The sequence below is a fragment of the Astatotilapia calliptera genome, chromosome 7 (assembly GCF_964374335.1).
Source record: "Astatotilapia calliptera chromosome 7, fAstCal68.1, whole genome shotgun sequence".
Lineage (NCBI taxonomy): Eukaryota > Metazoa > Chordata > Actinopteri > Cichliformes > Cichlidae > Astatotilapia > Astatotilapia calliptera.
Genome location: NC_137428.1, coordinates 26550303 through 26574774, shown reverse-complemented (window position 1 = coordinate 26574774; position 24472 = coordinate 26550303). Strand labels below are relative to the sequence as shown.

Below are 24472 nucleotides of genomic sequence, written 5' to 3'. Positions count from 1 at the left end.
TGAATGTGTTAAAATATGTAACTGTTTAGCAAATAATATTGTTAATTATAAACCTACAAGGAAATACCTCAAGTGAAGATACTTGAGATACAAAAACCTAACAGGTAGTATTTGTATCGCAGTGGGTTATAGCTCAAATTTAATAAAGTATAATCCAGTTTAGGTTGCTGCAAGTGTGTACATGACAGCTCTGTTAAACTATAACCATTTGCTGTGTCACTGATAAACTGACTGTGACAGCTTTGTTGATAAGTAAAACAAGAATAGCCGTCAAACACTGCCACTGATAACTTGTCTCACTCATGTCAAGGAAACAAGGAAATATTTTTTTCTCACTTACTGCAAGTCTATGACAACTAATACTCACAGGAAATAATATTGATAAAAGATGTTTTATTTCCCCTTTCTAGGTTATTTATTAGTCTCACTGCTGTTTGAGGAGGTCTGTAACAGACTGAAAAATACACGAGAACCAATGTCAGAATAAAAAATGTTACCTGTGATATTCAGCCAAACCAAACAGCACCAAAACAACAAAGGAAACACATCAGAGGGCGATATGTATGATTTTTATGTATGTATGTTAAAGTCAATGGACAGATACAGTTGATGTTGTGAACCTTTGCATGTTAATATCATTTGGATAAGAGAGTCTTTGTTGTTCCAGCAGTTGGGAAATTCACAATATTACAGTATCAGAGTGGACAGAGCGGGAATAAATAGATGCAGCACAAGCAAACAATATTATGAGGTGACTAAAGACGCAAGTACTATCAGCTGCCACTAGGTGTCCCTACAGTAACAGCTTTATGAGCCAGATGTCACTGAGCTCTGACAGGTGAAGAACAGGTTGTGTTAAAGTTTCTTTCCTTATGCTTTGCTTCCAGTTACTTTGCTTGACACCTGATAAACAAACCACATGATAGTGTTCAAGGCTCTGTTCTCACGTGTAATGCGCAAAGCTTGCAGTAATTATTTGGTTGTGAAGACACAGGTGTGGTGTAGGTGTGGTTCCCAAAAAGCAACGCCCTGCATTCCATGATCGTATGATTCACCACACTCAGCGACCTTTTTTATGGCATCAGCATAATAAAATTATTATTGTAGTTACTATCTGGTCAGTTAAGGTTTTATTGCTTTTATATTGTCTTTTTTATATTGCCTGAAGGCCAGAGAAGATATAAGAAAAAGATATGGCATTAGAGTGTTACTCTATGAGCGAGTTCTACAACGGAAAAGATGGAGGTAGAAGAAACGTTATGATACGTTATTCTAGGATAAACTTTTGGAGTGTTTTTGTCTGATGTGAATAGTGAGTTTATATACGTGGTGATCGTGGCTCATGAGTTGGGAGTTCGTCTTGTAATCGGAAAGTTGCTGGTTCGAACCCCGGCTCCGACAGTCTCGGTCGTTTTCTCCTTGGGCAAGACACTTCACCCGTTGCCTACTGGTGGTGGTCAGAGGGCCCGGTGGCGGCAGTGTCCGGCAGCCTCGCCTCTGTCAGTGCGTCCCAGGGTGGCTGTGGCTACAATGTAGCTTGCCATCACCAGTGTGTGAATGTGTGGATGACTGGATGTATAAAGGGCTTTGGGGTCCTTCGGGACTAGTAAGGTGCTATACAAAATACAGGCCATTGCAAGGTTTTTATGTCCTGGTGACCACTGCAATGAAAGTTAAATGTAATAATGGTTCAGAATACACAAACAAGAGCCCAAAGATGATCACAGATCACAGTGCTGGATTGTTCTTTACAAGTGAAGGCTAACCTGCAGCTTCATTCACAAAATATTTCAAATTTACCATTAAGATAAAGAAGAAAATTCATACTTCTCCCAAATGATCTTCAGACATTTTAGAATGACAAATAGCATACAAATGTGTAAATATTTATGCACTTCAACATTTTTTAAGTCTAATATGTATTAATATATTACAGTCTACTGGTTCACTTAAACTTTTAAATACCAGGAAGCAATAAAGAAAAGCACAGTGCTCTAAACATAAGGTTTAAACAGGGTTTTAGGGCTGAGGCCTACTGAGCAGTCTGTTAAATTTGTATAAATTAGACTCTGTGAGCAGTTGAAATCAGCTGACTTTTAGCCAAAATAGGCATGACAGAACACAGCCACACACAGAAGGATGACGGCGTTGACATTGACTACGTTCCTCCACAGAGGCACCTCTGAGGTGTCTGTCAGCTTCCTTTGCAGCTCTTCCTCCTCTTCTTTAGTCAGCTTGGGGGCTTTTTTGGTTTCCAGGCCGCAGAAGCACATCACCGCTTTCTTCAAGAAGCCAGGCTCATCATCTGCAAAAGAAGAAACAAGACAAACGAAAGTTTGCATGTATTTGTTTATATGTATGCATAACATGTGTTAAATATGGTAAATGGCCTGTATTTATATAGTGCTTTACTAGTCCCTAAGGACCCCAAAGCGCTTTACATATCCAGTCATCCACCCATTCACACACACATTCAAATACTTGTCAGTTTCACACAAAACACCCCTTTTTTCAATTAAATATTTCATTTTGCATCTCAATCTCCTACCTGTGTGATCTGAGTCTGTGTGCGTTCGTGTGTGTGCGCTGCGTGGTGACGTAGGCGCGTGCATTTGTGCCCCGGTCTCAGCTCCTTTCAGCATGGCCGGAGGTAAGTCACTGCCACGTTGCTCTCAGCTAATTAAAGTTTGCTCAGACCCCAAGCTGCAATTTGAATACAGCCGAACCGCCGCGTTTTTGTTTGTCATTAAGAGACTCATTCGGGATAAGTTAGTCTGATCGCTAGCGGCTTGTGGGCGTATTCGCTGCAGTTTTTTTTTTTTAACAGTGTGCACTCTTTTCTCCTTCGTCAGGAGAGGTGTACTGGCAGGTGTGTGACACACACAGATCCCCCCCCCCCCAATTTTTTTGCACATGTCGAGGAGCGTGTCAGGCTACATTTCACTGTGTGTTATACTTGTATAACTATGCATGTGACAAATAAAGAACCTTGAACCTTGATCAGACCCTTATTTCTGTGTTGCAGGTATGGAGATGTTCTCTTGTTTTGGAGATGCGGTCTTTCATTCAGTGTTTTTAATGGTACAGTGTTGTATTGCCTGTTGGATGGCGGTTGTTAATATGATTGTACTGAAGTATAATGTTTGAACTATAAGCACTAGAATATTGGGTCCTGGTTATTAAATTGTATTTGTCTGACTGTTTATTTGTTTTTGAATTATTTTGTTTATTGTTCTTATAAGTTCTTTTGATGATTTTTCAGTAACATATTATTTATTTTGTGCTTTTTGTTTTTGAGAGCTTAAGTTACTGTTTTAAAACAATTTGTTGTATTTGATTTATTATATTATTGTAGCATTAATAAAGCTGCAGGCACAGCTCCTTTCAGCCTGGCCGGAGGAGAGGTGTACTGGCAGGTGCGTGACACACACAGATCAGACACTTATTTCTGTGTTACAGATGTGCAGTAAAGAGCCAAAGACCCAGTGCTGTCTTGTGCCTCTTACTTTCATGCCAGAACACAATGCAACAACAACAGGCGTAACACATGAACGGGTTACATATGGATGCATATTTACTGTGCTATATTTTACTCTGCTGCGTATGTCAGCTCATTACCGTCTGAGTCCACACTGTTGGAATCTTGGTTATCAGTCCAATCATCCATCTCAAGATCGACCCTCTCCTCTGTACAGTTCCTCAGGCTCCAGCACAGTCGATACAACTAGTCAAACGGCACAAAATGTGGTAAAAAGTATTATCAGAAAATTTATCATTTTATTTTACTTCTTAATAACTGATTAAACACAGTTTAACAAGGAGACTCAGCAGATATGAAGGTTAAAGCAAGTTAAATCTCCATACTAGATCAGTCTGGTGGAAGCTGGAGGATGAGGATAGAGGGAAGGTGTGTTAGGAGGCAGCAAGATAGAAGAAAAAAGCAGGAGTGTAGAGGCAACATTAAATGTAGGCTGGTTACAACTATGGCTGGTAAAGGGAGAGAGCTGGAGGATATAATGAAGAAGGTAGATGCATTGTGTGCAAAATAGTAGATGGAATAGAAGCAAGGCCAAGAGCACTGGAGATGGATTCAAACTCTAGAGTGCGACCAATTTCAATGGTGCGACTAAAAAAAATCTTAGGTTGCACTGGTGACCAACTGTTCGAGTGGAAAAAAAAAAGACTCCGCAACTCTGAAAGTCTCTGTGGTCAACAACAGACACACATTATGCCTCTGTCGTGGTCTAAACCAATCAGGGATAGTCAGGGGTGGGACCTCTCTGATTGGTCTAGATATTCCTGTAGCCTTTCGCAAGTACGTTTGAAAGTGCAGGCGGATAGAGAGAGGTGAGCTGTAGTGATGGGATTTCCGGCTCTTTTTAGAGATCCGGCTCTTTCGGTTCGGCTCACTAAAAAGAGCCGGATCTTTCGGCTCCGAACCGGCTCTTCAGGTTGTTTTGTTGCTTTAATTAATTTATTATTAACAATAATATAAAATTATGCACAAAAGGAATTACTAAGGTAAAAACAAGTGGTTTTATTTATATATGTTTATATATAAATATATGCGGTGGCCCCTAGAGACAAAACACGTACAAACTCCAAAACACATTTCTAGCATGAACTGAACTTCCAAAGCAGAGCTACTAGATCACTTAAATTACACAATTGAAAGCATGTGTGTATTGTTTGTGTATTTATACACAGGCACTCATATATATATTCAAATAATTTAAAAAAAAGTTCATTTACCTGTTATTACCACACACCAAATCCGGTCGTTGGTACTTGCTGGCTTGTGTAGCCACAAGATAACAAAGGCTCAACACTGCGCCCAGCATCCTGGAGCACTTCTGTTGTCTTTTGTACGTGTTTTGAGTTTTTATGTGCTTCTGAGTTTTTATATGCTTCTGAGTTTTTACGTGCTTCGGAGTTTGTACGTGTTTTTACATGTTTTGGAGTTTTTACGTGTTTTGGAGTTCGTACGTGATTTGAAGTTTGTATGTGCTTTGTCTCTAGGGGCCACCGTAAATATACTTTTATTTATTCACTCCACATAAAATGTAATAAATAAATCATATAATACAAAAATCAACTATTCACATTTCAAGTTTTAACTATTAAATTTTCAGCTTTTTCCTTTCACAAATTTAAAGTGAAAAGAACACAAAACACTGCAAACCACAACACAATTAAATATAAATTATAATATGAAAACAAAAAGAACATGCATATTCTCTGTCATATGGACCTGCATGAATAAACTTTCTCAATCCTTTATCATCTGCAACCGAAAATAGTTGTGGATGATTACTATACCTTTCTAATGTTGTTGTCCCTGCCTCTCTTTCTCTCTCTCTGGCTCTGTTCCTGTGCTACTGAGTGTAACTACCGCCCCTCCCCCCTCTGCCCAGCGTAAAGCACAAGGCCCGCGTGCAGAGTGAAGCGGGAAAAAAGTGCGAGAGAGAGGCTGAGAGAAAGAAAAAACCCCAAAAAACCCACGTGACGGCTCGCGATAAAAAGTCGGCTCGCGTCGTTCACGTCAAAGAGCCGGCTCTAAGAGCCATTTCGTTCGCGAACGACCCATCACTAGTGAGCTTCTTGAATAAAGCGCTATCGATTTATTAAATCTGAATCGACTTTTAAATATAAACGTATTTTGCCAGAAATGCCAGAATCTCAGGTTAAAGCTCACAAAACTATTTCAACAACCACCAAACAGCAAATGAGAGCAGGTACACAGAGCTGCAGGTTTTGTCTCTCTCCAACCAAAATTCACTGAACCAGCAGCAAAAGATGATCCAAACTACGATTCACATTTGATAAATGTCGTCATTAATTCCCTCTTACTTTTGCTGTTTTTTTTCCTTCCACCATGATAAAAATCACACTTCATGCACAGCTCTCTCTCTCTCTCTCTGTGTACTTCAAGAACAGTTTCTCATCTCAAGTCTCTGTTTTCGGTATTATTCATTCGCTTATTACCAGTGTTGGGACTAACGCGTTACTTAATAACGCGTTACAGTAACTACGTTATTATTGTGGTAACGAGCACGGTAACTAGTTATTATGCCAAAATCAGGAACGCGTTACTCGTTACTGGGATTTAGATAGGGTCGTTACTCGATACTTCGTGTGGTGGCTATCGCGGAGCTTCCACAGATTCAGTAACATTAGCAAGTGGTGGAGGCCAGCAGGTGGAAGAAGGAAAAGAGACCCGAGGCGGCCGCCGGTCCAAGTGTGAACTGAACTTCAGGTAAGAAGTTATGACCTGCAGTCTCTCTGGGTCAGATATGAACCAAGTTTAGGTGTAGTTTATTTTCGTTATTCTGACTTTTTCCGTACTGCGTACTAGCTAGCATGACGGAGTTTCTATACAGCTGGGTGGGTGCTATGAAGTTAATGATGTTGAACTTTATTTTGTTCATAAGTTATTAGAGTTGCCAACCGTCCCGTCTGGTATTCAGAGAAAATATTAAACGCTTCTTATTGAGGTGAAAAGGAACAGTTTGTCCCGTAGTTCAGCTACAATGGAAAAGGCACAAAGCTGGAGTTATTCTGTCTTTGCTGCACAGCTGCCTCTTCTTCTCTCATTCTCCCCCCTCCCTCTCCCGTTTCTACTTCAATCATGAAACTGATCAATGATCAGCTGATCGGCTCTCTTGTTTGTTTATCGCTCACTTTGCGCCGAAAGAGGAAACCAGCGGATGTCGCTCTAAACAACAGCAGCACGTTTATGCTTGATCAGCTGTTGTTAGAATTTATTTAATATTAATTTCTAGTATCAGCTGATGTTTGCTGGAGCCACAGCTGCAAAAAAGCTGCTCGTCATGATATGGTTTGGTTATCTGGTGAGAGGGAAACATGAAGATGAAACCAGGAGACGTCCTTACTGGATCATCTGAGCTGTGATGGAGAAACAGGTTTACCTTTTAGGTGACATGAATGAGTTGAAGGGAAGTTATGAACTGTTTCTGAGAGACAAATAACCCCAGGATCCTTTTTTAGGTAGCTGACAGCTGGTAACTGTGCAGGGGCGGGTCTAGCAAAGTATTGCCAGGGGGCATGTAGGGCATTAACAGGGAAAGGGGGGCACAAAGAAATACTTTTCTTTCTTATTCTCATTTAAAATGTCTAGCTTTTAAAAAATAATTATCTGAATCTTACAACAAACGATTGATAGATTGATGCATATTAACCATCAAAACAGTGTACATCACAACAGCGTTTGTTTTCATTCAAAGGCTTTATGATTTTTCCTATAATGGTGGGCCGGTCTCTAGTCAAAATGCCCGGGACGATTTTTTTGTCCCAGTCCAGCCCTGTATGCAGCTCATCTGCAGTCTGGTGTTGCCTACATCTTCCTATTCAGAAGGCAGAATTTCCGAGTTCTGAGTACAATCGAAAGCACCACGACTACAGTTTTTGTGTTGGATGTAAAAAGCGCACATGACTCTGTGACGTAGGCTAGAATCATGGCAGCAGTCAATGACGGTCCAGGCGTGGGATTTCTCTCGTGGAAATATGCACATTATCTTTTCCTTTCTATTGGTAGGTGGCACAGTGCACTTGTGGCAAGTAAGCAAGCTAGAAGACTGGCAAAGTTATGGAAGAAACACATTAACAAGAGAATTCTGAGTAAAACCAAAGTTACTTTCCCTAGTAACTAGTTACTTTGAAAGTAACGAGTAACTTGAAGTAACTGAGTTACTTTTGAGAGAAGTAACTAGTAATGTAACTAAGTTACTATTTTAAAGTAACTTACCCAACACTGCTTATTACCCACCAGTCTACCGTAGTTTACAGTGCTGTCGGCCGCTGTCTTTTTAAAATTTTTTTACTTTACTTAAATGACCTCGGACAAAGCCTAATTTCTGCTGGTCAATACTGAAGAAATTTAAACTTTTTGAAATTATGTAAAATTGCAGAATAATTTTAAATTTAAGTTTTCTTTTAAGTTTTCTGTTATAAAAAGCCAGGAAAACCTCCTTCATGTTTTTCTGTGTTTTATTCTCAGTTACTTTGACACAAAGGCTGTGATGCTCACAATTCTGACGAAGTCATACATGTATCAGCACTGATAAATGATCAGAATTATAATATTTCTGACTGTCTGCGGCAAAGTTGAATCGAATTGAATGGATTATAGAAAACGGTGATGATACCCAGCCCTAGTGAGTAGCCTAGGCCCGACAGAAGTGGATGTAGCTGTGGGTAATAAGAAAAGATGAAAAGAACGATTGACAACTTTTTTGTTAAGGCCTGATCCGTCTGAAATTCATAGTCAGTGCTCTGACACGGAGCCATCAGTATCTAAACGCTGAAAAAATACATATATCCAGAAAACACATTATATGCTGTGATAAATGCACTGCCCAAGTGTCCCCTCTCCCCACTGCCTTTCAGCGGCAGGCAGCAGCAAACAGGTCGTCAGAGGAGGCCGATGTGATGATTAAGTTTAATTTTGTCAACAATATTACCAAAGAATGCCAATGCACTTTAAGCACAAGCACTTTTTCAGTAACTTATCTTTCTTGTACAACTGTGCTCCAAATAAAGAACTTTGTGTTGACAAGATTGTTAGTTAATCATTTACAAATCAATATTGTCTGTATGGACTGCAATTCCCCCCCCCAAAAAAGTGCACATCTAAAACTGTGGTGTTAAGCAATGCGGTTGAAAAATTTGGGTGTGCCTAACTTTGGCGCTGGTGCAATTGGCAAAAAGCAAAAAGTTAGTGTAGAGCCCTGTAAGAGTATGTGTATACTGTTGTAGAGGTGAAGAGAGTGTCAGACAGGATCATGAGAGGTCAGGAGGTGTTGTAGATGTGGAGAAAGTATATGGTAGGGTGTCATCAGCATGAATGGAGCAACAGAGAAAAATATATGGGTGCATTGGTATTTTGGTGTCTTAAATTAAAAACTTACATGTTTGTCGTCAATAGGTTTGGTCATGAGAGACACTGCCAGCATGACGATGCCGGAGATGACAAACAGAATGAGCCCAAAGTAAAGGTAGTGAACTCCACATATGATAGTGGGACAGTTACTGGGGATAGCACAGCTACCTGTCCCATAAATAAACTCAGTAATCATCCTGCTCAAGCCCATACACAGCCCAATTATGAGGCCATAAAATGCACCCTGTGGAAAGAAAGAAAAAAGGACAAATATTACTTTTTATCGAAATAGTTTTAAAAAGTTTAAAGGTTTTAAAAATGGTAAATAAATACAATATAGTAAAATGGTAATAGATAGCAACATATATATGTATATATAATATTGTGTTTGAAGAAATAGTTTTGGATAAATGCTTCTTGCTAAAAGTGAGATTGAATCAGCGCTACATTTGGATGCATATTGAACAGGAAGCTGGAATCATGATTCTTACAGTATATTAACATACCAGCATTTGTAACTCTTGTTGCATCCTGTGTTTAATATGTACAGATCCAAAATATAAAAAATGTGTCTACAAAAAGTAGTTTGACAGTTCATGAAGGAATATTTACCACTTTTGCCCAAGTGTAATACTATTTTGTGGTCAGGACCTACTGGGATGTTACGCAAGCTGATTGTCAACACATAGAAAGTGACTATTTATATATAATCCAGAGATAACTATAAGACAATTAAATTTTGCAATTCAATTATGAATACAGACTTTGAAAGCAGGGGCTCACAATCCTTCTGACTTGCTGAGTTTTAAGTAGTAAGTGTCTGCCAAGACACCACGGGGATGAATAGTTCGTGGTGGCCTAGCGCTTATCGCAATGTTGCATTTTAATCTGTTGGTTTTACATTTCAATCATGATGTGGACATTTTGTAATAATTAAACAACTTATTAATTATTGAACTTTTTCAGTGGTTGTGGGTGGAAATAACTACTTTTGCCAAGAAGCACTCTGACAGCTCTATTTTATTCCCAGTCCATCTACTGAGCTAAGCTATGAACTACTTGGCTTATTTTTCTCTACAGACTTACAGATTGGTTTAATCATTTATCCCTAAAACTCAGCAAAGATGTAAACTGTTTTTCTTAAAGTGTCAAATGACAAAAGCTTTGCTCTTGATAACATTTTCCTGACTAAATCCCAGAGGTATGTGAAGGATTCTTTCACTGTGCAAAACCACAGTGAAGAACAGATTTCTTTCTTATTTCATGAAAAAGTCAAGCAAACACTTACAGTCTCATTGACACGTTTGCAAAAAATGGCAAGCAAGAAGACAGCTGCAACAGGTGGGGCAAGGTAACTGGTGATGGATTGAGTGTAGACAAAAAGCTGACCACTTTGGGCTGCCTGCACCACAGGAATCCATGCTATGCTCACACCAATCAGGGCCAAGATAAAAACTCTGTACATAGTTGAAAAAAATGCAATCAGTATTTAACACTTTAGACAATCATTGTATCAGACACAACAACAAAAATGTGTTTTACCTGCCAGCAATCATGAGTTCCTTCTCACTAGCAGAGCGACGAATTCTAGTGTAGATGTCCATGGTGAAGAGAGTACTGGCACTGTTGAAGATAGAGGTAAGGGAGCTCATCAAAGAGGCCAGCATCACAGACAGCATAAGACCTCGCAAGCCTGAAATAGAGTAACAGATTAAAAAGTAGAAATATAAAAAAAATCTGCAATAATTAAAAGTTAATAAGACAAAGGTCACCAACCTTTAGGCATGAGTTCCACGACCAGTTTCGGATAAGCAATGTTGCTGCAGCCCACCCTGGTCCCACAGTGTTTTTCACATTCATCTGGATCCACACATGCTACCACATCTAGATTAAAGGCAAGAAAATCCACAGTATTTCAGTTTATCACAACTTTAAATATACCAGTAAGCTTGCTACATAAGTTGCATACAACAGACTCTTAAAACCACACACCACACTCACCTGTGTACAGGATCCTGCTAATCATCCCGGGGAAAACCATGAGGAACATGGGCAGTATCTTCAGGTATCCACATAGGATACAACCTCCTTTCACGTGAGAGAGACTCTTGGCAGAGAGGCAGCGCTGCACAATCACCTACAATTAGGAAACAATTGTAGTACAATTCAGTGGTGGTAAGCAACAAAATACATTTACTCATAGAGCCAGATTCAATGTGAAGTATTGCAACAAGCTGAGAAATCAGACAGCAAGAAACTCACAAGGAGGCACTGAATCTTCAAATACTGCTGTAAACCCTACAACTCCAAAGGCTGTGCTCTTTTATTCTGCATTTATTTTTTTTATTATTATTATTATTTTTTTGCCTGTCCCATTTGGTTCTTTAGCCGTCAGAATTGTTGTCTGAAGACCAACAAGGATACCCAATGGATTTATTTTGCCAAATGGATCATTGTGGCATTGCCGTATTGGTCCATTTGATCGACCTTTGTTTTTATTATTTATTTTATTTTATTTTCAGTTGTTACAGGCGGGACAGACATGAGTGAGGGATAGGAAAGGGAGAAAGAAAGAGGAAGGAAAAGAAAAACAGAAGGTGAGAGGGACAGTGAGAAAAGGGGGGGGGGGGGGGGGAATCTCCTGGATCACCTGTTGAGAGAAAAAGGATAGAAAACAAGCAACAAAAACCAAAGCAACATACTAAACACAACATCATCGCATTAATCTAGCTAAGTGTAGACAGCAGTAAATACTAAATATTCAATGTTGTTGTGCAGCACGCAGGACTGACAGCGCACAATGTGCTTTGAAGTAGTAGCCAAGAAAGGTGTAATTTAAGTCTACGAACAGTGAACACCCATGTGCACACCTGTGTGGATCAGCGCGCTTGTATTCAAATGGTTTCCACATGTAATGGTCTGCAAGAGGATGTAGCGAGCCATAGCCCGGTCCCCCAGGGCATGAAGCAGGCATGGAGGAGATCCAGGCCCCAGACATCCAGAGGCCCCAGAGTGCGAGAGCATTTGCATTTAAAAAGCATATTAACACTGTGCTTCCAGCAGGTTACTATCACTGTGCATAACTTATAACATATGCATCTCTTTTCCATCATAAAGAACACGTATAAGTCTAAACAGACCTGCAGCATGGAACATACTATTACAGCTACATAACCATAACAGCAAACATAAATTTCTTAAATTAAGTATGAAACACAGTGTTCCAGAGGCATGATGGGAAATTACATTTAGACACTCCCACACTCCACACAGCCCTCACCTAGGTGATTAGCTGTCCCCAACAACCCACATGTCTGTGTCAAAATCTTTGAGATGTTGGGGGAGGTGACACTGTCGTTGAGTCAGATTAGAAGATTCCTCAGTGGTCTCTCAAGTTGGGTTGAGAGTCTAGGGTTAGTGCTGGAGCCCTGAGTGCATGACAGTCACGATGGAGCACAACCACCCTTTTTATTTTGACCAGCCACACCATGTAAACCACATCTGACAGTCGGTCATACACATTGCAGAGTCCAACGCACTGGCTCATCAGTTTAGGAGAAATGCTTATCTTTCTCTCCGGGTTGAAGGCCCACACCTGCTCCCCAGGTACAAGACCTTTCACCCTGAATCATACAGTAAGCATGTTTCTGCTGGGAACTTGCATCAACGAGGGCCTACCTCATCAGCTTATGAGATCCCCCAACTAGGTGGTTAGCTGTCTCCAAAACCCCACATGTCCATGTCAAAATCTTTGAATTGTTGGGGGAGGTGACACTGTCGTTGAGTTGGCTTTGAAGATTCCTCGGTGGTCTCTCAAGTTGGGTTTAGGGTCTACGGTTGATGATGGGGCCCTGAGTGCAAGACAAGGAGTGCTCATCATGGAGCAAAACCACCCTATTCTATTTGACCAGCCGCACCACTCTTTCCGCTCTGAGTAAGGTTGCTACCTCTAGGCTAGGCAGGTGGCGCTTCAGCAGCTTCACAAGGCTTTGTTCCTTGTCTTGTTATGATCAGCAGTAGCCTATTCTTCTTAAATTCCAGCATCATGCTATATGGTAAATGGCCTGTATTTATATAGCGCTTTACTAGTCCCTAAGGACCCCAAAGCGCTTCATCCACCCATTCACACACACATTCACACACTGGTGATGGCAAGCTACATTGTAGCCACAGCCACCCTGGGACGCACTGACAGAGGCGAGGCTGCCGGACACTGGCGCCACCGGGCCCTCTGACCACCACCAGTAGGCAACGGGTGAAGTGTCTTGCCCAAGGACACAACAACCGAGACTGTCCAAGCCAGGGCTCGAACCGGCAACCTTCCGGTTACAAGGCGGACTCCCAACTCTTGAGCCACGATTGCCCCGATCGTCCATGTGTTTTCTCTCTTCATCCATGTCTTCTTTATCTGTGGTTTCTGCTCCTCATGTTAAAGTCACTCAAAAGTTAAATTCTTGGTAAGAAGACATACAGCGAGTTTTAGCCTTTTTCCACCTTTATTCAAATTTCTATTACTGTTTACAAGTACTTTGTTCTCTGGTCTTCATTAGTCTACAATCTCTTTTGTAGGCTCTCTCTCTGCTCTCCTTGCCTCAAATGGTTTTCCAGCATTATTGCAGACTCTCTTGTATCTCCTGACCATTGTCAATTCTCAGCCTTTTGCAGGTTCTGTGCTCTTCCTCCTGGCCTCTATTGGCCCTTGAGCGATATTGTAGGTTCTGTCTTCTTTCTTGAACTCTCAGCCTTTTGGAGATTTTCTGCTTTCCATCCTGGCCTCTGATGGCCCTTAAGTCTTATCTCAGGCTCACACTCTCTTCTGGCCTCTGACAGGCCTTGAGCCAAAATTCTCTCTCTCCTCCTTTCCTGGCCCCTGTAACATTGCAGCCTTAATGCAGGCTCTGGCCTGGCCTCCAACAGCTTTCCAGCCTTATTACAGGCCTTTTTCTTCCTACTCACCTCTGTCAACCCACAAATCTTATTGCAGGTTCATATCACTCTCTGCTGGCCTCTGATGGCCCTTGAGCTTTTATCGCAGGCTCATTTTCTGTCCTGCTTCCCTTTTTCCTGTTTGCTATCTGGACCTTTTCATCAGTTGACTATATTCTGTTCCTTTGGTCATGTCTCCTATGGCATTATTTTTGTGCCACTATTCTGAGCGCACGTAAAAAATATTTGCAGGTGCAAGTGTTGCATTTTGAGGAGAAATTTATTTTGAGCAGTGTGCAAACACTGAAATGTATTTCAGTGTTTGCTATTATCCACACACACACACACACGCGCACACACGCACGCACACACGCGCACACACACACACACACACACACATTTGCGCTTGCTCGCAACATGTTGCTTGCGCTCTCAACATTTCTGCCCGTGCGCGTTCAACTCTTTCTGTACACCGTTATATTTGTGCCACAAAACCAGCCAATCACAGACTTGACTCACAAAAATTCTGATTGGCTGTTTTGGTCTCCAATCAGCTTGAAATGACGAAATGCAATATCCCAGAATCTATTTTGTCCAAAACTCAAACAAGGCAGTGGCGGAGGAACACAGAGTGGCGGAGTTTGAAATATTACTCTTTCTGATCACAAAATAAACTTTTAAGATATTTTCATGCGAGAATGGTGCTGAGTAAACTCCAAATATCTGCTCGATTTATCAAGACATCACATATTTGCATAAGTTCTCTAATGTTTTCGGAGATGCCTGTTACCCACTAGCTGACGGGGTGGTCACTCGGGTTTAGCATAATGTATAAGGCTGAACTGACAAAAAAATCAGCCGACTACACCACCAGGTATTATAGGAAAAACCATAAAGCCTTTGAACTAAAACAAACGCTGTTGTGACAGTGATGTACACTGTCTTGTTGGTATATATGTATGATTTGTATCACCTTCATGTTTCCAAACCGATATCATGAGCAGCAACTTTTACAGCTGTGGCTCCAGCAAACATCAGCTGATACTAGAAAAATTAATATTAAATAAATTCTAACAACAGCTGATCAAGCTTGAACGCGCTGCTGTTGTTTAGCGCGACATCCGCTGGTTTCGTCTTTCTGGTGCAAAGTGGGCAATAAACAAACAAGAAAGACGGGACTTGTGGCAGAAAAGCCGATCAGCTGATCATTGATCAGTTTCATGATTGAAGTAGCAACAGGAGAGGGAGGGGGGTGAATGAGGGGAGAACACTCAGTTGTGCAGCAAAAACACTGGATAACTCCAGCTTTGTGTCTTTTTTCATTCTAGCTAAAGGACTTATCTTGTTCCTTTTCCCCTCAATACAGATGTATTGTAATTGGTCCAGCCCAGAGTTGATCATGACCAATTGGCTAATCCACCACCTTTCATTGTTTATACCGTTTTTAAAAAAAACAAACAAACATAAAAATGAAAAATCACCATGGCCCACCAGGCAAATGCCCGGTATTCCCAATGGCCAGTCCAGCTCTGCGGTCAGCTGGAGGGTAACAGGCATTTCCGAAAACATTAGAGCACTTATGCAAATATGTGATGTCTTGATAAATCGAGCAGATATTTGGAGTTTACTCAGCACCATTCTCACATGAAAATATCTTAAAAGTTTATTTTGTGATCAGAAAGAGTAATATTTCAAACTCCGCCACTCTGTGTTCCTCCGCCACTGCCTTGTTTGAATTTTGGACAAAATAGATTCTGGGATATTGCATTTCGTCATTTCGAGCTGATTGGAGACCAAAACAGCCAATCAGAATTTTTGTGAGTCAAGTCTGTGATTGGCTGGTTTTGTGGCACAAATATAACGGTGTACAGAAAGAGTTGAACGCGCACGGGCAGAAATGTTGAGAGCGCAAGCAACACATTGCGAGCAAGCGCAAATGCAAAAACCGAGCGAGAGGGGCTGCCATTGTGTGTGTGTGTGTGTGTGTGTGTGTGTGTGTGTGTGTGTGTGTTTGTGTGTGTGTGGATAATAGCAAACACTGAAATACATTTTTTGCACACAGCAATGAATTTTGTTCACTCAAATTGAGCTTTTCTTCGCTCAAAATAAATTTCTCCTCAAAATGCATAATCTACACTTGCAAATTTTTTTTACATGCACTCAGAATAGTGGCACAAAAATAACGCCATACTGTGCTGGTGTAGTTCTTCTTCCCACCAGCAAGAGTCACTACAGTTCTTTCATGCCAAGATTTGTTTGTTATTAGCTGTAGAGTCAGTAATGCAGCACACTTTGAGAAAAGACTGACTCAGCATGTTGTTCGGATAAACACCTGCATCCATCCTCTTCGTTGTTTTACAGAAAGCATCACTTGTGAGTATTTAAGTTGAACAAGAGTTAATGCAACTCTATTTGCTATTATTTATGCACTTTTATGGTTAAAGGTGTACTGTATTCAGATTTACTTTCTTTCCAATGTTAGCTAGTTTAGTCAACTGATTTGCATTATCGTGTGAATATATAGACTGAATATTGCTTATTTTCTTCTGTTTGTAGTTTCACTCTGTTGATAATTGAAGGCAGCGTCAATAAAAGGGACGATACACCTGTCAGTTGTCGAGGAGTTTATCTATCTGCATAACTGTATCCAGTGTAGCAGTGAGGGCAGAATACATACTATCCTTGCTACTCCCCTCTCTGCATACTTTAAATCTTAGTGCTTGTCTGTCATTCTGCCTTTATGATTCCTATTCATGCAACCCAGGTCCTCCTCATTTCTGCTTCACCCTGTTTACTCATAGATGGATCCAAGACTCCATCTGCATTTTCAACACCTTGAACGTGAATTTCTTTCAATAGATCTGTTCATATAGAAATAGTAGAATTTAGTATGAATATATGAACACACCGAGGCAATCAGTTGAATTTGTCTCGGTTTTTGACTACAGACTGGTTGCTGAAAACTGCAGTTGAGCTGCCCAATACTTATTTGCTTAACTCACCTGATCAGTGCAAAAGTACCAGATGCACTGAATAGTGAGTCCAAACACGAGACCAGGCCATGGGAGGTCTCCTGTAACTGGATCCCTGAAGAGATGGAAGGAGTCTGGCCGGGGCTCATAACAGTTTGCACTGATGTTACCCGTGATTGAGGGGATAGCTTGCATGTAGAGTTTCTCAAAGTTTTCATATCCCTTCACTTCATTAAAAGCTGAGGAAAATCATATGCAAGTTAGATCAACATTATTATTTATTTTTGTAACTTTCCAACAAATAATTTGTATGTAAAATATTTCATATTACCAAAGCCCATCAGAATGAATGATCCAATAAGCATGATAAAGGTCTGTAAAGTGTCCGTGTAGATCACTGCTGCCAGTCCACCTGGGATAAAATATATGATGTTATCAGTCTGTGAAAATCTTCACTTAATCACTTGAGATTTTATCAGCACTAATATACATAAAAAAGTCCTCTTCAATAAACTCATCATGTCATTATGTAACTACTCATTCTTTAAAACGTGTAATTGTGGATGTGTTGTTACAAAACAGCAACAGAAGGCCAATTCAGGCTTATCATAGTCCATGGCAATCAACCACAGCAACTCAGCAAAGATAAACCAACATTGAAGAAAGAGAGCAATTATGTGTGTGTGTGTGTGTGTGTGTGTGTGTGTGTGTGTGTGTGCGTGGCGTGTGTGTGTGTGTGTGTGGCGTGTGTCTACATCTCCACATACGGCCTTGAGAGGACTTTACCCCAGTCATAATATAACTGTAGATATTGCTTCTTGGGTAGTTTATGAGGAAAATGTCTGTTTGTAAGTTCAGTAAAATAGGAAATGATTTTTTCCCCGTGTACAAACCTGTGACAGTGTACAGTGCCGTAATCGCCAGAAGTGCAATAACAGCGAGATAGATATTCAACCCAAAGGCCTGCTGGATGAAAATTGCACCCGAGAAAATGTCTGCCTGAATGGGGAGGAAAGAAAAGTGGGATTTCATTTAGGATCATCCAAAACAGGCACAATAGAAATATTCTCTGCTTTTCTTTCAGGAACTTACTGAAATTTTGGTGAAGACATACAAGACAAGGGAGAGAAGAGAGAGATAAATGCAAATGCGCTGTCCTCCGAACCTCTTCTTCAAGTACTCAGGCATGGTGATGATCTAAATACATCCACATGAGATTTTACTCATTAATCATTGCTTATTTAGAAAGGGTGTGCCTCATGTATATATAAATATATATATGAGGGCTTTTGTTTACCCCAGCTCTAATGTAGATGGGCACAAAGATCCATCCCAGGATAACAATCGCAAAAAGAGCCTGAAACACACAGATATGCAATAATCAGGAACTCTGTTTCCTTTCATCCTTTTTTCTCTGCACAATGGAGCGCTCATAAAAATCAGTAAACCAGGAGCTGACATGAACTGATTCAGTATCAGAGGCGAGAAATTCTTCTATATAACAAGTGATAATTGATGAGTGGCTCAGGAACAGTTACTCACATTCCATTCAAATCCACCAATGGCTATTCCTGAAGCTGCGCCAGTACCAGCAATTCCTACAAAATGGACACTGCCAATATTGCTGGCAAACAGCGATGCTCCGATCTGTGGAGAGCACAGTTCAATCTGTCAGTAGGTCCATTTGTAAATTAAGGAGACTTAAGAATTCATTCAAGAATCAACTTGGTTATGCTTTTTATTAGTGGTGGGAATTTAACTTGTGAATTGCGATTAATTAATTTCAAAGTGGAATCAAAGGAGAACTTTTACCAATGCACAATTTCCTTGTGTACCAATTACACTGATGCACACAGTTACAAAAATGGAAGAATCAGAAGAAAGCACAAAAGGGACTTTGCATACCACCGAAGCACTTCAACCTTACGGTACCATCTAAATGCAAAACATGTTGCAGCGAGCACAGAAACCGTGGGAGCTGTTAGTGCTAGCAGTTCGACTACCAACAAAGGGTGTCAGCAGCCCAAATTTGATGAAATGACTGGTTTCGGGACCAAAATTAGTAAGTCAACATCGGACAAACGTACAAATTCTCTCGCAAAATGGATTGCTCTGGACTGTAGACCACTATCAGTGGCGTTAGAAATTGTGCTCCAGATTCAGATGAGGAAGCCCTGTGCAACAGGGCCCTGAGTTTGTACAGAGCAGAAAATCACCATCAGCGAGACAGACTGGTGGTCAGGTCGAGCAGGGATGAACCCAGTCCTGGCCTGCAAGTATTTGATTAGTGCTGCCACTTCTGTCCCATGTGAGAGAATGTTCTCACTTCCAAGTTACATTGTAACAAAAAAGAGAACTGCTTTGAGCTCTGAAAAAGTAAACAGGCTAGTTTTTTCCTAAGTAACTGGCTGATAGAGGTGGACAGTAAATAAGCATGGAGGTATTGTGAGTCCAGTGAGTTTGTTATTTTTTGCACTAAAATGTTCGATGACCACACTGTTTTAGCCTAATGTACAAAATAATGTTGGTTAAGGTTACTCAGAGTTTAAAGGTGAAGCTGGTCAAATAAATAATCCTTATGTTTCTGCCTTATTTTTTTTAAGAATTAAAACTCCACTTTATGTTGAAATTGTTATTATTATTATTATTTAAAGACAATACCTTTTTGAAAAATGTACTTAAAGTACTTAAAATAACTCTACTTTTAAGTGTGTCCAGTTTTGGCCAAGGATATTATTATTTTTTCTGTTTTGCATTTAAATACAGTTTAAATCCTTTTTTCCCATAAATTAAAAGAGCTTCAGTTGACAATATTCATGTCAATGTCTAATATTTCTTCTGTCGTCCACTAAAACCCTTTAAAATTAAAAAACATTTGAACTTCTTGTGCGATTAAATGTGATTAATCAAGATTAATTAATTACGAAGCCTCTAATTAATTAGATAATTTTTTTTAATCGACTCCCACCCCTACTTTTTATGCTAGCCCATATTCTCAGTATATTGTGTAAATATTAAATGATTTAAACATTTGATTACTCAGAAGTAATTAAGATAGTTTGTTAATCTCAAATAACTCCATAAATCATATTTATATGGGACGTTACTGTTCTTAATCTCCATTCAAAACTAGACTAGTAACCAAACCCAATCATACATCACATTTATCGACCTCACATCCACGGTCAGTATAGAATCACTAATGAACCTAACATGCATTTTTTAGGTTTATGAGATGAAACCAGGTGCCTGGGAAAAGCCCCTGCATTCAACATGCTTTAGACCTCCAGGCATATTTTAACCACACATTCATACAGCACATTATCTATCTCACATCCATGGTCCATGTAGAAGGATCAGCTATCCTAAATTGCATGTCAAGATTTGAACCTGGGGACGTTTTCGCTGTGACATGACCATGATAACCACCACTGTGCCATAAAATGCTTCTTTTATGATAGCTTACATCACATTTTATTACACAGCAATAAAAAATTGTTAATGGCTCTAAATGCAGGAAGAATATTGTAAAGGATCTAATTCTAAATATAAAGATACTCACCGGCCACCATACCATACTCCTCCCTGCAAGGAAGAAGCCACCTACAGTGGATCTGTTAGTGTGGACCATAGACTGTAACAGGACAAAGGCACGTTTTTAGAAAATCCTTAAATATGTGCAAAACTGTAACAGACTACATTGAAGGAACAAAGACATCCAGACTAAAGAGGAGAAGAAAAACATGGCTTGTTAACAGCACTCAGTCACTCGACGGTATGAGGGTGACTTGCTTCCTATGCCATTGCAGCTTCCAGATCTGTAAAGGAACCTTTAATGCTGCAAGGTGTTGTATGTGCAGATTCTAGAGCAACATATGCTCCCATCCAGACGACATCTTTTTCAGTGAGAGCATTGTATTATCCAGCAAGACAATGCTCATTGCATCTATCACAACAGGATATCTTCATAGTAGAAAAGACTGATCTGCCCTGGCATTAATCCAGACCTTTCACCAACTCCAACCATTTAGGCAAAAATATGAGGAACACCCAAGAGTGTTGAGCAGCTAGAATCCTATATTATTAGACAAAAATGGGACAAAATTCCTCCATCCAATTCATAATTAGGATTGTTTTTTAATGGTACATGTTTTTTTAGGTTAATTTGAAATTTCCACTAGAAATAAAATATGAATTTATGAGATTTTCAAATCATTGCATTTAGCTTTCATTTACGTTTTACACAGTGTCCTGACTTTTTTAGAATCAGGGGTGTAAGACACATTAGGACACATTAACATACAAACTATACTAAATCTTCTTAGCTGGAAACAGTTTATAAAATTATTGAGGAATTGCAGAGAAATTGGTTTTAAAAGTGATTGCAAAACTTACCCAAACTCCAACTGCCAAGACGACCAGGAAGTACACCACAATAACAGAGATATCTGCAGCATTATTAAGAGCCGTGGTGTTTTTTGCATCATTTTCTGCATTTCTGTTTATGTAAGAGAATCCAAAATAAGAATAATCTTGAGACATTTTAGCTGAGACAGACAACAGCAGTGTTGTTTGAGTCGGCTCTGTTTGAAGCGTTTACAGAAAGCGATTACCTTTATAACCTTTGGTGTGCATGTGAGAGGGAGATGAAAGCAGGAGGCGTAGATAGTGTAGATGTAAAAGAAGGGAAAACAAAGAGTGGGTTTGTCTAAGACATTAACACATACTCCAGTTGGCTGAAGGTGGATGCACATATGAACGTTGCTGATTCAAGAATGTTGACCTGAAAAATGTGTTAAAATGTGTAACTGTTTACCAAATAATATTGTTAATTATTAACCCTACAAGGGTGTTACGCCCCAGTCTAGGGGTACAGGAACGCAACACAAGTTTGAAAAGATTGCCCCGCCCTGGTCCCCAAAACCATACACAGAACGAAACCAATTTCTTAGTGAATCGTGATTTATTATCTACACTGCAAAAATGAAGCTCTGGGGTGAACAAAGGCCAAAATAACGAACAAAACAAGCTAAGTCAGGAGGAGGTGCTATCTAAAACCCTATGTGAAATCAAACATCAAACAAAAGACAAGCGCTACACCTAACTCCCTAACTTGAAATAAACAGGAGAAAACAGTGCAAGGACAAACAATAAGGCAGCTCACCCCTTCTGTTGCAGTGCTATTTACAATGTGCTATTTACAATGAAAACTAGTGTACACACTATATACAAAACTCAGAAAAGCCACAAAAATCACAGGCACAAAAGTCTCAGGTTTTTGGAGGCCAGGGTCAGGTCTGCTGCTGCTGTCAGTGGCTGCCCCAGGACAACTGCTGGTGAGGGATTTGAAGAAGATCACATGGCCAGGGGACCAATCAGCAGCCGTCAGCTCATCCACTCTGGGACCTGCAAAGACTTAAAGGCACAGACAACAACAGCCACCAAAACAGATTATGGACAGGGCCATAACAAAGGGAATACCTCAAGTAAATACACCAGGGTTTGTAAAAACAAAACTCTACAGGTAATATTTGCATTGCAATGACTTATAGCTAAAATTTAATTCAGTCCAATTGATCCAGTCTAATCTGTTTGGATTTTGACACCTATGCCCATCAGTAAAATAAGCATTGCTATTAAACACATTCACTGATAACTTGTCACACTCATAATTTGCACATCAAGGACAATGTTTGATTATGGATTTAAATTAGTTTCAGTTAGTTATGATATGATCCACAAGCCTAAACTAAGATTTATAAATCTGTACAATGATTTGTGTTTAACTATTGAGCACTCATAAATACATGCTCCAACTCGCACACAAATATGAACCCATGTGAAATTATTTTACAAGTGCAGATAGGAAAACCTGAACAGAGTTGGAGTTCAGCTTCATAAATCTCATTCATTTCGCTTTAAGAAAGCTGTTTTCTGTTTACTGTTTGCTTAGAGATCATTACATGTGTACGCAAAAATCACCTGATACCAATGCTACTGATACTGTGCTACTGTTACATGCTGGACATTTTTCTGCTGCGAAAAATAGTCAGTGTGCAGCTGTAAACGGGAGAACGTTGTAGCCATAGAGTTCTGTTGCACAGCATCTCAAGCGAGCATATGCTAAATAATCTCTTATATTTTTTAAGCATAGATATAATCCAGGCCACCTTTAAAAACATTTGACAAAGAGCTTTTTGTTCTCAAAAGCTCAGTGTCACCGTTGCAATAAATGAAGCTTAAGCTTAAGTTCAATTAGGAAAGATCCGTTATCACTCATTTGTATTCCCGTGTGTTCAGTTGCAGTTGTATTCTTTACATCACTTCCTCTTTCTCACACTGCCAAACTCAATGCTTGTTCCTCTAGTCCATGAATATAAACAGTTATTCTGTTCTGCTGTGTTGGGTCATTGGAGTCCAATTGCCAAATCAAATGGCTTATTAATTGAAATTTTTTATCTCCATAAATCATGTTCAGTTGGTCTATATGATCTCTGCTTATTAAACTAATGTCTTATTTATTTTGAATGTTGATATCATTCAGATAATGTGGGATTGTGGAGGTATGTAATAATGACAGGAGAGGTCTCAGTGTCTCACTCCAACTTTATTAACTGACTCTCAGAACTTCACATATAGTGAGCGCCAAAATCTCCACCCCAACACTTCCCTTCAACTTGGGTGTGAGTGGAGCCACCTGGTGGTCCGCCACACATACCCCCCCCCCTCCCCCCCCGAACACACAGTTAGGTCTCTATTCAGTCCAGGACCCTGGGTCTAAGCAAACGACCCGAACGACTGAACCTGGGAGGGAGAGAACAGGCAGAGGAAGGTCCATCCTGTGAACGAGGCTGGTGAAGGCGAGCAGGAAAGGCAGGAGGAGGCTCAAACGCCGGTGGTCCGGGGGTAGTCCTGGGGGGAAAACCAGAGTCTGTCAACCCCATCGAAGGAGGGCGGCCACGGCGAGGGGCTTGGGCCGGCACTACATTACTGTCCGGAAGAACATGTGCAGGTTTAAGTCTGTCAACACACACAGTCTCCCTTCGACCCCCAAAATCCAAAACAAAATGTTTCTGGCCCGGTTCAATAACCCTGAATGGGCCGCCATACAGCGGCCGCAGCGGTGTCCTGTGGGCATCGTGCCTGACGAAAACAAACTTAGCAGTCTCTAAAGTCTTTGGAACAGGAACCCGAAGCGAGTGCAAAAGAGGGTAGAGAGATAGCACCGATGGATCGAAGCAGGGAGGAGGATTTTCGGGCAAGAATTCTCCAGGCACGCGGAGGGGCTGACCAAACACTAGCTCAGCTGGGGAAGCGCCGAGATCCTCCTTAACCGCAGAGCGCAGCCCAAGCAAAACCCACGGGAGGCGGTCAACCCAATTGCCATCCTTTAAGGAGGCGCGAAAAGCAGCCTTAAGCGACCGGTGGAACTGTTCAGACATCCCATTAGCTTGCGGGTTGTATGCGGTTGTGCGGTGGACTTTAGTCCCCAGTCCATCAGCCATGGCCGACCAAAGCTCGGAAATGAACTGGGGGCCTCTGTCTGACGTAATGTCCGCGGGTGGGCCGAAACACGAGACCCAGCTTGACAAAAACGCCTTGGCCACCACTGCTGCAGTAGTGGACGCCAGGGGGACCGCCTCCGGCCACCTGGTGGTCCGGTCAACAACAGTCA

At 40.6% G+C, this 24472-nt stretch overlaps 1 protein-coding gene across 1 annotated transcript; it reads right to left on the bottom strand.

The window, feature by feature from the left end:
* Nucleotides 1-559: 559 nt before the first annotated feature.
* On the bottom strand, nt 560-18043 carry LOC113025822 (sodium/glucose cotransporter 1-like). The gene is made up of 11 exons (XM_026173992.2): nt 17890-18043; nt 17691-17796; nt 17129-17209; nt 16828-17036; nt 10901-11036; nt 10676-10783; nt 10442-10592; nt 10188-10356; nt 8928-9143; nt 3619-3724; nt 560-2305 (listed from the first exon to the last, which is right to left on the bottom strand). The coding sequence occupies exons 1-11, from the start codon at nt 17983-17985 to the stop codon at nt 2097-2099; spliced, it is 1587 nt and encodes a 528-aa protein (XP_026029777.2). The 5' UTR covers nt 17986-18043; the 3' UTR covers nt 560-2096.
* Nucleotides 18044-24472: the final 6429 nt, after the last annotated feature.